Source organism: Podarcis bocagei (genome assembly GCF_964188305.1).
Source record: "Podarcis bocagei genome assembly, chromosome: 17".
Taxonomy (NCBI): Eukaryota; Metazoa; Chordata; class Lepidosauria; order Squamata; family Lacertidae; genus Podarcis; species Podarcis bocagei.
Window position 1 is genome coordinate 21078928 of NC_138143.1, and position 17669 is coordinate 21096596.

The 17669-nt window shown below is 42.9% G+C and overlaps 1 protein-coding gene across 2 annotated transcripts in view; it reads left to right on the plus strand.

Annotated features, from left to right (window-relative positions):
• Positions 1-17669, plus strand: part of JAK2 (Janus kinase 2) — an 83284-nt gene that overhangs the window by 54456 nt on the left and 11159 nt on the right. For both annotated transcript variants that reach the window (XM_081176196.1, XM_081176197.1), the window contains 11 exons: positions 1397-1508; positions 3491-3677; positions 4559-4686; positions 6777-6911; positions 9437-9524; positions 10638-10765; positions 11429-11567; positions 12971-13122; positions 13802-13952; positions 15853-15989; positions 17024-17213. In XM_081176196.1, coding sequence (XP_081032322.1) covers positions 1397-1508; positions 3491-3677; positions 4559-4686; positions 6777-6911; positions 9437-9524; positions 10638-10765; positions 11429-11567; positions 12971-13122; positions 13802-13952; positions 15853-15989; positions 17024-17213 — 1547 coding nt within the window. The remainder of the gene's footprint in view (positions 1-1396; positions 1509-3490; positions 3678-4558; positions 4687-6776; positions 6912-9436; positions 9525-10637; positions 10766-11428; positions 11568-12970; positions 13123-13801; positions 13953-15852; positions 15990-17023; positions 17214-17669) is intronic.

Sequence of the window (17669 nt, forward strand, 5' to 3'; positions counted from 1 at the left end):
TATTCCCCTGCTGGCCCAGGGTGAGAACTTCAGTACATAACAGTTTCCACCCAGTCCTTTCTCATTCTTCTTCTGCAGAAACAAAACAATAACAACCAGGGTGACTCTTTTTCACGTGCCAGGCCTCTTCCAAGGACATGCCAAAATCCTAACATCTTTCGGGCTTTTGTTGCTGGACTCCAAGCCACATTTCTCCTCCCTTGTTTGACACCTCCTCCTCAGATCTTTGTCTCTTAGCTGGACAGAAACTTAGGGAGGTGTCAGAAGGAAGAGGATAGACCTAAAAACTTAGTCACGGCATTCTCCTGTGCAAAAGTAGGAATTAACCCAGTAACCCTTCAGCCACCCCAAGCAAGAAACTGCTTTCAAGGAGCCACATTTTCTAGATGTCACTAGGCAGGAATAAGGATGAGGACCCTATACTATATTACGAGATTCTGAGTGTGAGAATCTTTTGGTGAGCCACTCTGAGAACTTCCTGAAGATATCAAATGAGACATAAGTTTTCTAAATAAAGTTTAAGGAGGTTACATGAGGAGAGGCATCGTGCTTTCCATAGGAAAGGCAATATTGTGTTATAGGGTCATTTTCAGCTTTTGCTGTCAGTGGGGCTGAGGGATGTCTGGTTTTCAACACTGTAATATATCACCAGCTAAACATTGCGATATACCAGTATGAAATAAGGATGTAGCTATGTAGAGGTGAATGGGGCGATGCCCTGGCCAACTGCTACTACTTAGGGGTCTAAAACAAATGCATTTTTACTTACCTATTTGCAGCTGCATGTGCTGCCTCTTGTGTAGAAAAATGATATTATTACTTTTATTTGTTTCTATTTTATTTTATTTCCTGTTTCATCTACTAGCTGTCTTGAGTCCTTGTCAGGGGGAAAGGGTGGGAAATAAATAAATAAAATCCAAGTTTGGCACTGACCACACTTAATAGATCCTAGAGATACTTATGCCCTCCCCATTTTCTTGCCAGATTTTTTCCCTTGCATTTGAACTGCTGCCATAATGATTTCAACAATCTGTTAGTATTGTTAGTGGTTTGGCCTCTTCTGTTCTGCCAGGTTTCAAATGAGACACCGAATGAACCCCTTCCAGCTAGCGAAACGGGGATTTGGTTCTGCCTCCCTTACTCAGAGGGGAGACTGTTCTCTAGCATCAATTTAGAAATTCGTAGTAAGTCTGTTTCCCTTTCGCGCTGCCAAAGGAGTTTGCCATAAGTGCCCAGATGTTGTAACCTGCAGGCAGCTGTAAGTGGATGGTCACAGACTTTTACCGGGGATAGAAATATGATAATCTCTAGATGTTCTGCATAGCTCAAAGGTTGCTAGTTTTTAAAAGCTTGCTCTTAACACTTGTGCTCCCTCTCTCTTGTTTTTCCAAAATAGCATGGACTTCGCAATCAATAAACTGAAGAAAGCTGGCAATCAGACGGGCTATTACGTTCTTCGTTGCAGTCCAAAGGAGTTCAGGAAATACTTTCTTACCTTTGCAGTTCAGGTTAGTAAATAGGAGCAGAATAGGCTGTTACTTTGGCTGTGAACAAGAGAGGATTCAGAGTAACTTTGATTATAAGTGTTACCTGTTAAACCACTGTGCTTTTGAATAATTTTTTAAAAGCTCAGCCACCTCTAGTTCTCAGTAATCTCTGTGCTTTGTGAACAGTGCACATACCCATGACAGTCCGCAAAGATCAGGAAAAAGTGAAGAAATAAAACTTTCCTTTTCTTCTGACATGTTCATTCAGGCACCGAGTAATGGTAATTTAACTGTTAGAATTTAGCCATATCTTCTATTTGTGACTTAAAAATAAACCTGTATTAATATTAGCATATCTGGACAATCTGTAGGTAACCAGGCACCATTTGTGCTACAAGTAACTGTAGCCTTATGAGGCTTTGCCCTCGGGTGGGAAAAATATTGCGCCCGGGAAAGGGAAGTGGGAGTCAACAGACACTCAAGGAATAGTTTCGGAGAAAAGACTTTTATTTCTACTATCCATGAACTGGTAGAAGGAGCAAGTGTGATAGTTCACAAAAAGCATGCACGAGTTCACAGTCATGTGCACAAGCATATATACCCATTCCAGTTCCCTCCACCTTTCTCCTCCTTCTTGAAGAGTCCTGCCCCATGAGTTCCTCTGAGCATGAACAGAAAGCTGTCTTGGGACTATTGGACTCTTCCCAGGAAAGGTGGGTGTGTGTGTGAGAAGCCTTGCGTTCAGCTTGTTCAGATGTGTTGCAACTAGAATGAGATAAGATTCGTTTCTCAGGCCTGAGTATTCTTGGCAATGACAGAGCCTATTCATTAGCCTTTAAAAGTAACATTTTGCCTATGTACCAGCAACTTGTGAGAAAAGCAGAGACAAACAGAGAAAAGCTGTTTTGGATTTTTAGAAGACAAAAGGAGTTTTGGACAGTTTTGAGGCCTGGGGTGATTATTGAAGCCTGGGTTGATTTCAGACAGGATTCGGGTATTCTGTCCCTTCATAACAAGAGATTGATGCTATTTTCATATGAGTATGGGCTTTCTACATACTCTCACTAGCTTATCTTAAAAAAAAGATTTATTTACTTATATCTGTGCAGTTGCTTAATATAACATAGTTAGTTTTAAATACAAATGAAAGTACTGTATTCAAAATGCTATTCCTAATTATTCCTTGGAAAATGATCAGCTTCTTTAGTTTAAAATTAGTTAAAAAAAGAGAAAAGAGCAAATTTGCCAGACTATATTAGGGAACCTTAGCAGACTCTTCAAGGCCTCAAAAGTCTCATAAAAGCATCTGATAAGGTTGGGGTTTTATATCCTTGCTTTAACCATCAATGTCATGTTAGCAGAGTGCTTAAAGCAAGATTAAAGGACAGGTTTTCTGCTGTTCATCAAACGACATGCAGTGTGTGATGGTAAAATATTGACAGATACAGGTGGAACCTGCAATGAAACACGCTTCTGTTCACAGTGCCAGCAAACCATGTCATCTTCCAGGATAATCAGATTTTTTTGATTTCTGATTCTGTTAAATTCCACGTTATATTTGAGTTTCCACACAATGTAAAGGCCCCTTCTGGAAACGTAGCTCAAATTTAGTACTCGTTTCTGTTTTGTTTGCTTCCAGGGAGAAAAAAACCATTCGTAAATAATACAGAAATTAGCGCTAAACTTGTGCTATAATCTGCTATATTTCTGGAAGTGGCTTTTTTGTCAGGTAAAGGCTCGAATATAATGCAGAAATTAATAGTTAGGTGAACATCAGGAATGCAGAATAAACTCCCACATGAATCCGCTGGATGTGTCACTGAAGTTTTTATTATTGTTCTATAAGTTTTGGGGGTTTCTCTGAGCCTACTATGCTAGTACCTCCCTCTCATGCATGGATGGCGCCATTTTGTCTACAAAGGTATGATTCCTAATTTAAATTCAATTATTAACAAAAGAGCTGTTTCAAAACAACATCTTTCTTACCATTTCTTAATCTTCAGCGGGACAGTACCACGGACTATAAACATTGCTTGATCACAAAAAATGAGAACGGCGAATATAATCTCACTGGAACTAGAAGAAGTTTTACAAACCTCATGGATCTCTTGAACTGTTATCGGACAGAAACTGTCCGGTCGGACAGTATAATTTTTCAGTTTACCAGATGTTGCCCTCCAAAGCCAAAAGGTAACTGATTCACAACTCCCTTAAGCGGTGGTGTTAATGTTTTTTGGTTTTAGACCTTGCTTTTCTGTAATAAAATCTGACCAGAGCGACTTGCAAAAACATGAATACATTGCACCGGGGGGGTGGGGAGGGTTTGAAATGAGAAGAACTCTGCAATGAAAGCAATAAAGTCAGAGAACTGGAGTCAGACTTTTCAAAAGCAGGTTCTCAGTTTAATAGAGTGGCTTGATTAATCAATTTTATCTATGTGGATTATAGGTAGCATTCAGTATATTATATATTTCTATGACGGACAGTGTCATATACAATATGGAATCTACTTGACGCAATAACCAATACACACTCAAGCTCCAAAACGTGGCATGAGTAATAAAAGCAACAGGGATTTGTGGCCCACGGTGGTGGTGGTAGGAGAGTGTTGACTTAGAAACCAGGGTTCGAATCCTCACTCAGCCATGAAGCTCACCAGGTGACCTTTGGCCAATCACTGTCTCTCAGCCTAACCTGCATCACAGGGTTATTTTGAGGCCAGAAATGGGGAGGAGAAAACCATGAGCTCCCAGGAGGATGAGGTGGAATATAAATACAGTGGTACCTCGGGTTAAGTACTTAATTCATTCTGGAGGTCAGTTCTTAACCTGAAACTGTTCTTAACCTGAAGCACCACTTTAGCTAATGGGGCCTCCTGCTGCCGCCACGCCGCCGGAGCACAATTTCTGTTCTCATCCTGAAGCAAAGTTCTTAACCTGAAGCACTATTTCTGGGTTAGCGGAGTCTGTAACCTGAAACCTATATAACCTGAGGTACCACTGTATAATAAATAAAATGAAATTAAGTCTGTCTGTTTGTGAACCAGGACTCTGTTAACCTTCTCCTTACAGATAAGTCCAACCTTCTTGTCTTCAGGAGCAATGGAATTTCTGACCTGCCCTCATCGCCCACCTTGCAGAGGCATAATAACGTTAACCAGATGGTCTTCCACAAAATCCGGAATGAGGACCTGATCTTTGTAAGTTCACGAGACGTATCTTCTCGCTTGTGTAATACTCTGATCCTCAGCGCAGTCCTTTGAATTAAGTCCCATTAATTTAAAGGCACCAGAGTTGTTTCTCAGTGGTGTGTGTTACTGGAAATAATGTGCACATTGGTGGGAAATTGTATTTACAGAAAACTAGGTATTTATTGTGATAAGTGCACCTGGAAGTGGAAGTGTTCACTCCGTTACATAAATTCATTTGCTGTGTGACTAAATTAATTGAAAATCAGCATGTGTGGTTTTTCTTTTTAATGTGGGTTCATACTTTTATTATTAAGATAAATGTGGGAGTTTAAACTGAGTGATGTCCTAATCATCATATTTTCTTTTCAGTAGCCCTTCCAGCCTTCCTACCTTCCGTTCTCAAACAAATTAATCAATTTAGTTTTGTGGCTTTTAACTTTATAGAGTATTGCACTCCTGAAGCCTCTTCACCAATAATAGTGCATGCATCAGCCAGGAACGGGAGAAATACAGAGACAACTAGCATATATCAGAGAGATGTTTGTGTGGCAACTTCACCCTAGGCCACTTTCCTCTGAAATTCAAGTCCCCTTGAATTAAATGGAAGTTACTACCCCATGTAGTAGTAGCAGCAGCAACAATTTTATTTCTTTAGCTGTAAACTGAGGCTGGGTGATATATCAATATTCGATATACTGTCCAAAACCAGTTTGAGGTCCATATTGTGATATCGGTTTCATAATTTTTGACCTGGCAATATATCACACGAATCATGGTGTGTGTCTGTGTGTGCTGTGCAAAAATTGCAATGTGGTGAAAATTGTGAAGCCAGTCAAGGCTTCTCTCAATTCCTGCAGCCACTGTTAATTCTGGCAGCACAGCTCTCCCCTGCTTCATGTAGGGCAGCAGCGAATCACAAGAGCAGGCGCTGGCAAAAATCACAATGCGGGGAAAACCGTGAAGCCAGCCATTGTTTCTACATAGCTCCATCCTTAATTTTAGACATTGTGATCTATTTGTATATCACATTTTTGGGCTGGTGATATTTCACGATGTTGAAAACAAGATATCTCCCAGCCCTGTTGTAAACCATAAAGGTAAAGGTAAAGGGGCCCCTGACCATTAGGTCCAGTTGTGGCTGACTCTGGGGTTGCGGCGCTCATCTCGCTTTACTGGCCGAGGGAGCCAGCGTACAGCTTCTGGGTCATGTGGCCAGCATAACTAAGCCGCTTCTGGCAAACCAGAGCAGTGCACAGAAACACCGTTTACCTTCCCGCCAGAGCGGTACCTATTTATGACAATAAAGATATTATTATTATTATTATTATTATTATTATTATTATTATTAATATCTACTTACACTTTGACGTGCTTTCGAACTGCTGGGTTGGCAGGAGCAGGGACCGAGCAACGGGAGCTCACCCCATTGCGGGGATTCGAACCGCCAACCTTCAGATCGGCAAGCCCTAGGCTCTGTGGTTTAACCCACAGCGCCACCCGCATCCCATGTTGTAAACCATAGCAAAGATTTTAAAAGACTTTTGGAATTCAGCCACACATCTGGCTGTTGATTTCAAGGCTGCCAACGCAATTAGAGAAACTCACAAATAACATAATTTTCCTTGTCTAACAGCGAAAGGACCTCCCTTGGTGTAACTCCCCCCCCCCATGACTTCATGTAGGATCACTTGGGGCTGTCTCCCCAGGAGGGAAAATGAGAAGCCCCTAGCTTACCCTAGTCTCTCCACTCACCCTCAGAGAAGTCATTTTTTGCATTCCAGCAACACCGTTCAAGGTGGCTGCTTGCAGGGCAAATGGTGAATGGCTTCAAAGCAAGTTTGAACTCAGTTGTGCTTCCATTTGGGTGAACCCACAAGGATTGGTCTCAAAGCCTCTCTCGCGGAATATGCAATTATATGAAGCATTTGATCTGTTCAGTTATTAAGCTAAACTGTTTTTACATTATGATTGTTTCCTTTCAGCTGAGACAGCTCCTGTATTAGTCTTGAAACTAGGTATGCTTTTGTTTAAAATCAGCGTGAAGGAATTTTGCAGACGATTGACTCCTCCCCCCCTTATTTATTTGGGGTTTCTTTTAGAACGAAAGCCTTGGCCAGGGCACCTTCACTAAAATTTTCAAAGGTGTGAGGAAAGAAGTGGGCGACTATGGCAAGTTGTATCAGACTGAAGTGCTGCTCAAAGTCCTGGATAAAGTGCACAGGAATTATTCTGAGGTTTGTATTCATACTCCTTGGATAATATGCTTAATAGTTCATATGCAGGGCTAGTTCAGCAGAGCAGGAATGCAGAGTTCAGCAAATATGGGATCTCAGCTTTAATTTTTAAGATGATGATGATGAATTCAATTTATATACAGCCCTTTACCAGAAGATCCCTGGCAGTGTACGGCATGAAAACACCTTGCAGAACATCCATGTTCCCTAGAGCAGCCTTTCTCAACCTGTGGGTCCCCAGATGTTGATGAACTACAACTCCCATCACCCCTACCTACAAGGCCAGAGCTCAGGGATGATGGGAGTTGTAGTCCAACAACATCCGGGGACCCACAGGTTGAGAACCGCTGCCCTAGAGAAAGTCTGAGTGGGGTTTTTTTTGGGGGGGGTGCATTTGGCCGTCCTTTATACAGTGCCCAGATCCTTTTATCCACAGTCTGACCAGGCAGTATGACTCCACTTACTCTCCCTGCCCACAGACAAGAGTACAGTGATACCTCAGGTTAAGTACTTAATTCGTTCCGGAGGTCCGTACTTAACCTGAAACTGTTCTTGACCTGAAGCACCACTTTAGCTAATGGGGCCTCCTCCTGCTGCTGGAGCATGATTTCTGTTCTCATCCTGAAGCAAAGTTCTTAACCTGAAGCACTATTTCTGGGTTAGCGGAGTCTGTAACCTGAAGCATATGTAACCTGAAGTGTATGTAACCTGAAGCATATGTAACCCGAGGTACCACTGTATTCAACACAAAAAATAGTGACAGTTTGTTGTTGACAAAGGACAGCTGAACATATAAAGGACCCCATTACCTGCAGTAGCTTAGGGCCTCATCAAACCGAAATCCGGCCCTGTCTGGGATGATTGCTGTTTCACACAATCAGATGTTCATGAGATAAACATGGACATTTTCACAGTGTCTCTGTGTAATGTGAGGTCAAGGCTGCTCAATCTGATTGAACGACGTAGCTGATAGAAGAAAAAAATATTCTAAATGAAACAGTGGATGTATGATTTTTGTGGTTCATGCTGTGGCCAGACATGTGATCTGACGGTGAGTTTGGAGTAGCCCAATGCAAAAATCCTGAGGATCCATGTGGATCCATGCTTTGTAACCACGTTTTTGCACCACTGCGACCCTAGGCAACAGTGGGTGCGTGATTTTTTTGGTGCAGGCTGTAGCCATGGACATGCTATGTTATCTGATGGTGAATTTGGGGTGACCCAGTGCAAAGATCCTGTGGATCCATGCTTTGTAACCACATTTTTGCACCATTGCAGCCCCAGGCAACAGTGGGTGCGTGATTTTTTTGGTACAGACTGTAGCCATGGACATGTAATGTGATCTGATGGTGAATTTGGGGTGACCCAATGCAAAAATCCTGAGGATCCATGTGGATCTGTGCTTTGTCACCACATTTTAAATGGGGAGGGAAGGAAAGCAAAAAGCAAAAAAAGATTCTGATTTACCAGCCGCGTGTAGAAAGTATAGATTAAGATATTTGATATACAGCATATAAATCCAGAGATTTCCATGTCTCACTCTGCAATCCAGCCTGCTGTTACTTACGAGCAGGGAAGCAGGGTTTCTCTTCCAAACAAGCATACTGTCTCCCTCCAGCAGTACATTGCTTGGAGAAGCTGTAATTTGGAGGGGGCCTGGGGGCAGGGCTCTCTGCTTTTGGAAAAGAAATGAGAAACCTACCATTGTAAAGCAAAAGTCGTCCCCCCCCCCACCCAAGCCAGCCCTCTCTCTCTCTCTCCCACCTGCATGCTTTTCGGCAGCTGCGAGTCCCTAGAGCACGGAGAGGAGGAAGTGGTGGGCTGGAGCCTGCACGCAGTGTGACTAGGGAAGATTAGAAGGAAGGACGCGATCCTTTCCTTAACCCTCTGCTTGCCAGGAGGGCAGGGGATTCCCTGCTCTTTGTTGAGTTTGAGCAAACGCAGCAACAGAAAAAGGCGGGCAGTAAGACCCTGAGGCAGAATGCAGGAAAGCTTCTGCCTTCCCTCTTCCCTCCGCCCGCCCGCCCGATCTTATTTTTGCCTATTTTACCCCTGCGCTCCGGCGAGTGAGCTCCAGGGACCACACATTCGCTCAATAACACGCACAGACATTTCACCTTACTTTTTAGGACAAAAAATCTGCGTGTTATAGAGCGAAATTTACGGTAAACGCTTGCCAGTTACTCATCGGTTGGAGCTGTCATGCATTGTTACATGCATTGAAAACTAGCGCCATCATCACCCCCCGCTGTGGGCAGATGTCAGAGTCCTTGTATCCTCATGGGGGATTTTCCTACTGCCAGTAAATTGACATGATTCACTATTAAAGCAGTTAGGCGTTGTGAGAAACAATGATTAAAAACAGGCCTGCAGAGAACAACGGCACCATATTAATTACACGGTATCGTTGCGGAAGGTGGGGAGCTGAAGTTATGTGAAAGTGCAGGCGGTTTTTAATTAAGTTTTATTCCAAACAGTTCCCATTAGGGTTCACTCTGCTAATTATTGTTCCCTATCTCTTGCAGTCTTTTTTCGAAGCAGCAAGCATGATGAGCCAGCTATCCTACAAGCACTTGGTATTAAATTATGGAGTTTGTGTCTACGGAGAAGAAAGTGAGTAAAGCCAATTAACTGTTTTGTGTGCCCTAATTGGAGTTCTGTTATTACCTTCCTGTATGCAAATAGCTATTTCCAAACACATTTGCCTTCTTATCAGGTACATGTTGTCTGGCAAGGAACTACAAGTGTCGGTGCGAAACAATGAGAGATACAAATGCCCTAGGTTGATGTAATCAGTTTGTTCCAGGCTGTACAGTGGTACCTTGGTTCTCTAACGTAATCTGTCGCGCCACTGAATCTGCAGCGCCACAGGGAAGACAAGCTTTCACAGCGATGGCATCTTGCGCCAGGGGCAGGCGGCAGTGACATTCATTGCCCAGTTAATTTTTTCCCCGCAATCAGTCAGGACCATCCCGGCGATCTACCTGGAGCACCACATCAGTCTAACTGTACATCGCGGTCGACTGGTTGAACATGTCTGGTACAGTAATACCTCCACAAAGGTCCGCCTTGTCTAGCATCCGTTTCAGAGAACATCCACAGCAAACCCGGAAGTACCAGAATGGGTTACTTCTGGGTTTGCTGCTCGCGCATGCACAGAAGCTGCCCTGTCGAGCATCCCTTTCGTCGAGCGTCCAGGGCTCCGAAATGGATCCCAGACTCAAAACAAGGTACCACTGTATAGATCTTTCCATTAAAAAAACAACAACCCAAAACTTAATAAACCAAACAGCTGTTGAAAAGAAATGATAGAAACTGTAGCTAGTACGCATTTAATACATTGACAGTATGTAATTAAAAGTTTTACATCAGAATCTTACCTTTCACTTCACGGTGTTGCTATTTTGTGGTTGCATTCTCTGTATATCTGAACAAAGTTGTGTTGACGTTTAAATGATTTGTGATTGGGGTGTAAACTAGAAAACATTTCTACAATCTCTGAGTCCCAAGAATGGCTTAGCATTAATTTTGCTGAGGAAACAAAGCGTCTCAGTTCCATAATTTGCAGCACGCACCAGTCTGCAGGGATGAAACAGATGTTTTCAAATGTGGCTGGAAGGAATTGTGGCTAGAAAGCAAGGCTGGCTTAAAATTCCGTTTATTATTATTATTATTATTTTATTATTATTATTATTAATTATTGTCTGCACCTGTGTTTCAAATTAGATATTCTGGTACAGGAATATGTGAAATTTGGGTCATTGGATACTTATTTGAAGAAGAATAAAAATTCTATAAACATCTTGTGGAAGCTGGAAGTTGCAAAGCAGCTGGCAATGGCAATGCATTTTTTCGTAAGTATCTTACATTTCCCGCTAGCAAAATGCCGAAGGTCAGGGATTCACTCCCCCTACCCCTAGTAGATATTGGTTAAGATTTTTAGACATATTCATTGGTGTTTCTCTTTGTAGGATCCAGACAGCTTGCACACACGTCTTGTTTTCACGCTCACTCCTTTAAAAATCTGGTGTCTTATGTGTGATAAGACTATGATCTGAGTTGTGCTGTTAAACAAATGCAGGAAACTTCTGCTTTATCTGGGGGGGGGGGGAGCAGGAGTAAAGCAGACTTGTGTACGCAATAGTCTTTCCCCAGAAGCAACGACTGGATAAAGCCTGTAATTAGTTTTTGGTAATCTCCTTCTGCTCTTCTTTCTCTTCTGGGAAACAGAGAGTAAGTGTGGAGTTTGTCCCAGATAGATTAGGGCCTCTGTGGTGAAGTTTGCCATGCTCCTCTTCACTGCATTTAATGAGGTGCTGGACTGCTGCCACTAAATTCAAGCCAGGCACTGTACTGTGTAAATTAGCCATTTAAAGCTGCGTCCCAGTTCCTTCTTACGTCCATTTCTCGAAGTGTTTGCTTATGTCAAAATGTGTCAGCTTGAAATGCAGTTAGGAAGTTGGCGGTTGATCTGTGCTCAGGAGGAAAAATAAGCAATGCTTGTTTGCCTTTATTAGGAAGATAAAAACCTTGTTCATGGGAACGTATGTGCAAAAAACATCTTGCTTATCAGAGAAGAAGATAGGAAATCTGGGAACCTTCCTTTTATCAAGCTCAGCGATCCTGGTATCAGCATTACAGTTTTGCCAAAAGACAGTAAGTCTCTGACTCCTCTGTTTCAGCAACTCACCTGCTACCTTGAAAATGTCGTTGAGTGATTATCTCCTCCTCTCATTGCACTTAAAATTCATTTCGTTGTGTACCGCTTTTCTTGTTTGGGAAGCCATGAACCTCCCACAAGCTTGGGGCGTGCTTTTGCTTTTTTCTGTTGCCGGCATCATTTTGCTACTTAAAACTATTTTCATGCCAGCGGGCATGCCTGTTGCACAAAATGAGCAATGCATATTCCATTGAAACTGGTATGAAAATTGTTATGTATTGAAGTTCTCACCCTGGGCCAGCAGGGGGATACTGTAGATAGTTATGCAAATAAGGGATCGAAAGTGACAAAAGCAACAAAAGCCCGAAAGATGTTAGGATTTTGGCATGTCCTTGGAAGAGGCCTGGCCCGTGAAAAAGAGTCACCCTGGTTGTTATTGTTTCGTTTCTGCAGAAGAAGAATGAGAAAGGATTGGGTGGAAACTGTTATGTACTGAAGTTCTCACCCTGGGCCAGCAGGGGAATACTGTAGATAGTTCAGGTCCACATATGCAAATAAGGGATCGAAAGTGACGTTCAGTGATTGGATAGTTACAGAAAGTTGTTACAGTTACGTTGTACTGGAGCTCTATATAAGCAGGCTGACTGAACCCTTCAGTTCAGTTCTGTTCTGGCCTGTGAATAAACAAGAGCTGTTTGAAGAATCGCTGTGTCGTCTGATATGTTCACCCACAACTTAACAAAAATACTGCTGGAAATGGAAAACCCAGCAGAATAGACCCATCAGTTTCAGTTCTTAAAGAGTTGTAGCCAATGTTAGTCTTTCACCCACTGAGAATCCCCCTTTAACACTCTGAAAAGGGTAAATCTGGTTCAGGAGTAGCCAGTGCAATGTATTTTATATGATGCTGAGCTCCAGTTCCCATTAGATCCAGCCAGCAGGATGAGTCCACCTGGAAGACACCACACAAACTGATCCATTTGTTGGATTTAAAGCATTTTTGTCTCACCTGAAGAGTAACGTGAGATACCCTTTCTCTATTTCCTTACAAATTGAATTCCTTGGGATTAGGATTTTTATCTGAAGGAACCAAGAGAATCAAAAGCTCTCACTGTGTTTGCACCCTTTAGCTCATGCCTCCTATGCTTAAGTCTACATGTGAGAATTTCTAAAATATTTCTTAAAGGCCGCAGACATGGAGCTTCAGGTTTGCTTGCTTGTTTGTTGTCATTTACAAGCCCTAAAGATATTTATAGACCACATTTGCACCAGAGGTCCTCATAGATTACCTAATACAGCTGAGCAGCAATTTAAACATCCTACCAAAAAAAGTAAATAAATCAAATGCCTTCTGATTCATCCTAGTAACAAATTGCCTTGTTTTTTCACGATTGCCTAGTTCTCCTTGAGAGAATACCATGGGTTCCACCTGAATGTATCGAAAATCCAAAGCAGCTGAGTTTGGCAGCGGACAAGTGGAGTTTTGGAACCACTCTGTGGGAAATCTGCAGCGGAGGAGACAAGCCTCTCAGTTTGCTGGATTCTCAAAGAGTAAGTACCATGTGAAGTTGAACATCTTTGTCTTGGTGAACATACTGTGCAGCGATGGGCATAAGCCACGGTTAAAGTATTTGGACACAGCTTCCACATGTGATTCTGCCCCTCATCGGGTTTAACGTTTAGTAAAGATTCCTTAGCCTGCTAGGCAGGTTTATTTAAACTACAGGGGAACTTGTAAACAATAGTCTTTCCCCAGAAGCAACGATTGGATAAAGCCTGTAATTAGTTTTTGGTAATCTCCTTGTGCTCCTCTTTCTCTTCTGGGAAACAGAGAGTAAGTGTGGCGTTTGTCCCAAGTAGATTGGGGCCTCTATGGCAAAATCTGTCATGCTCCCATGTTCCTGGGAGCGATTCAGACATGCTGTGATTTAAAGTCACATGGCACAAAGGATACGCACCATGTGGCAGGTGCAACATGTCCCCTGATAGTGAAACCCTGTATTTTATGGTATGGTTTGAAAACCAGCATGTGGACACGATTTGTGTGTACGAGGGAACCTCTCCATCTCTTAAACCGAAGTTGTTTGTGTCAGAGACAAAGAAGTGTTGTATTTGATGTTTGCTTGGACGTGTAAAAGAATCTCCTTTGCTGCTGAAAGTATCTCTTTTCTTTCCCCCCAAAAAAGCTACTCAGAATTGTCCTAAATCACCGTCATTTCTTGAATTCTAGAAATTACAGTTTTATGAGGATAGGCATCAACTTCCTGCTCCTAATTGGACAGAACTAGCAAACCTTATAAACAACTGCATGGATTATGAGCCAGACTTCAGACCCTCTTTTAGAGCGGTTATACGTGACCTTAACAGTTTGTTCGCTCCAGGTATGTTAATGGAGAAGAGGTAACTAAATTTTGGTGGAAGACGCAATATGTTTTCTGATCTGCAGTTAGAGTAGAATCTACTGCATAGGCCAGTGATGGCCAAGCTTGGCCCTCCAGCTGTTTTGGGACTACAGTTCCCATCATCCCTGACCACTGGTCCTGTTAGCTAGGGATGATGGGAGTTGTAGTCCCAAAACAGCTGGAGGGCCAAGTCTGGCCATCACTGGCATAGGCAAACTGTTGCAGGGGAGAAGGATGTTGTTCCGAATGTGTTCATAACACCTGGTGTGGCCTAGTGGCTAAGAGCCTAAGCTATGGATCGAGAAATGATGATGATGATGATACAGTAATAATATTTATTTATTCGTACATACATACATACCCCGTCCACTCTGGGCGGTTCCCAACAGAATATTAAAAACACGATAAAACATTAAACATTAAAAATTTCTCTAAACAGGGTTGCCTTCAAATGTCTTCTAAAAGTCAGATAGTTGTTTATTTCCTTGACATCTGGTGGGAGCGCGTTCCACAGGACAGGCACCACCACCAAGAAGGCCCTCTGCCTGGTTCCCTGTAACCTCACTTCTTGCAGTGAGGGATCTGCCAGAAGGACCTCAGAGCTGGACCCCAGTGTCCGGGCAGAATGATGGATCGAGAAATCCCTGCTTCAGCTCCTTAATCTGTCACGAGCCCTGTCAAGCAAGTCACAGCTTTTGTAGCTTCACCGCCCATCTGCAATATAGGAATATCAACACTGGGCTCACTTTATAGAGTTGATGTATGTGAAAGCACTATGAACTCTGTAAAGAGCTACATGAATGTAATGTATTATTTATCTGAAACACTTTACTTCATGGATAAATCTCTCTTAATATTGCCGTACAGCAAGTGAAGCCTATTAATAAATATTCTCCAATTTAACCCAGTATTTTAAACTTGTGTGTGTTGGGGAAGGGACAATGCAAGGCTGTAGATCCATAGTACTTAAAAAAATAATAATTAAAAGCTGTGTTAAACCAATCAGGGCCATTTTGCACATTACACAGCTTTGATTTTTTTTTCAGCTTGAACTTCCCCACCTCTGATGTTGTATGACATCAGAGGCTTGGGAAAGGTGAGCATGGTTGACCAATGATTGGGTGGGCCAATTTCTGGCTTAGTGGGGTTAATTAGACCTGTAGGCAGGAGATTCCACACCACTGCTATAGAACATGTCTGTCTGCAGATATATTTGAGTTGCACACATAACTTTTCTTCTTGTATCAAAATTTGTTTGCGCTTGTAGAGTTAATGAGCAAATGAACCATGAGTGGGAAGTTTTGAAATGCACTAGGGATTAGGCTGCTTCTATTATCTTCCCATGGGATGTGGGAGGCACTGTGGTCTAAACCACTGAGCCTCTTGGGCTTGCCGATCAGAAGGTCAGCTGTTCGAATCCCCGTAACACGGTGAGCTCCCGTTGCTTGGTCCCTGCTCCTGCCCACCTAGCATTTCGAAAGCACGTCAAAGTGCAAGTAGGTAAATAGGTACCGCTCCAGCAAGAAGGTAAACGGTGTTTCCGTGCGCTGCTCTGGTTTTGCCAGAAGCGGCTTAGTCATGCTTGCCACAGGACCCGGAAGCTGTCTGTGGACAAACGCCAGCTCCCTCGGCCTATAGAGCAAAATGAGTGTGCAACCCCAGAGTCGTCCGGTCAGGGGTACCTTTACCTTTACTATTATCTTCCCACGCAGGACAGTATTTTGTGATTGAAAATTAAGATAGCATGTTTATATTTTCTAGGGCTGCACAAGTTAATTTGTCTGCTGCTGATGATCTGTTTCTGTTCAGATGCTGTAGGGGAGCCTAGCTGAACATAATATTTTCTTTTGTGTGTGTGTGTGTGTGTGTTTTCTTCAAGATTACGAACTATTGAAAGAAAGTGATATGTTACCAAATATGAGAATTGGAGCTCTTGGGTTTTCCGGCGCTTTCGAAGCCAGGGACCCGACTTATTTTGAAGAGCGGCACCTGAAATTTTTGCAACAACTTGGCAAGGTAAGAAGATGTCTTATTGCAAGGATATGCGATACCGTTAGAAACAAATAAGATATAGAATAGAAAACCATGGCTAATTTGAAATAATTTGCATACTTTGCATAGTATTTTTGGAAGTGCTTGTTTTAACAGAGGGACGCGGGTGGCGCTGTGGGTTAAATCACAGAGCCTAGGACTTGCCGATCAGAAGGTCGGCGGTTCGAATCCCCACGACGGGGTGAGCTCCCGTTGCTCGGTCCCTGCTCCTGCCAGTTTGAAAACACTTCAAAGTACAAGTAGATAAATAGGTACCACTCTGGCAGGAAGGTAAACAGCATTTCTGTGCGCTGCTCAGTCATTGGTGGGATCCCATTCCTGGCTGTGTCACCAGCTAGATCACTCATTATGCAGGCACGAATTGTACTGTGTGGCACTGGGGAAACAACCCATTGTCTTTTCTTTCAATTCTAGGATTTTGTTGCCCATCAAGTCCCAGGGCAGCTTACAACTATAGGATGAGTTGGATGGCTCCTAAAAATAAATAGGTTGTTGTTTAGTCGTTTAGTTGTGTCCGATTCTTCGTGACCCCCTGGGCCAGAGCACGCCAGGCACTCCTGTCTTCCACTGCTTCCCGCAGTTGGGTCAAACTCATGCTGGTAGCTTCCAGAACACTGTCCAACCATCTCGTCCTCTGTCGTCCCCTTCTCCTTGTGCCCTCCATCTTTCCCAACATCAAGGTCTTTTCCAGGGAGTCTTCTCTTCTCATGAGGTGGCCAAAGTATTGGAGTCTCAGCTTCAGGATCTGTCCTTCCAGTGAGCACTCAGGGCTGATTTCCTTAAGAAAGGAGAGGTTTGTTCTTCTTGCAGTCCATGGGACTCTCAAGAGTCTCATAAATAAATAAAAAATAAATATATCATAAAAAATAAAAATAAAATAAAAATAATAAAATAGAAATAAATATATCAGCTGTCAAAACAATAGTGCAGGGTTCCTCCCCTGCCCCGCCATGCCCCCGGGCTTGATAAATAAATGTTTCTATTCATATTCCTTGCAGGGGAATTTTGGCAGTGTGGAGATGTGCCGGTATGACCCACTACAGGACGACACAGGGGAAGTGGTGGCTGTTAAAAAGCTGCAGCACAGCACGGAAGAACACCTGCGGGACTTCGAAAGAGAAATTGAAATTCTTAAATCTCTGCAACATGACAACATTGTGAAGTACAAAGGCGTGTGCTACAGTGCCGGTACATGCGTTTTCTAATGTTATTTGTTAAGCAAAAGCTAGCAATCCCTTGATAACTTATCAGATGTTCCCCATTAGTGTGAATTAGTTGTTCCCCATTAGCATGAATTCGGAGATGTCCGAACAGTCTCTCTTTAAATTAGAGAGTGACCTTTCCTGTTCACATTTTAAAGAGCAGCCACGATCACACTGTCAAGAGTCTCTGCAATTATTAGCATATACTTGCAACAATTTCCAAAACATCAACTAAACGAGATGTGGTTTCAGTAAATGTCATTGCATCCTTCTTTGTTTAAGGCTTAGCTTTTAATCCAGCATTTGAGCTGCATTTCCCTGCATGGTTTTAACAGTCAAAATCCCTCTTCGCAGGGAATTCTGGAAAGACTCTCCTCCTGCAAGCGAGGGGAGTGGTTGTGGGCAGGAGCCGGTCTCCGCCTCAAGCAGGGGGCGTTAGCTC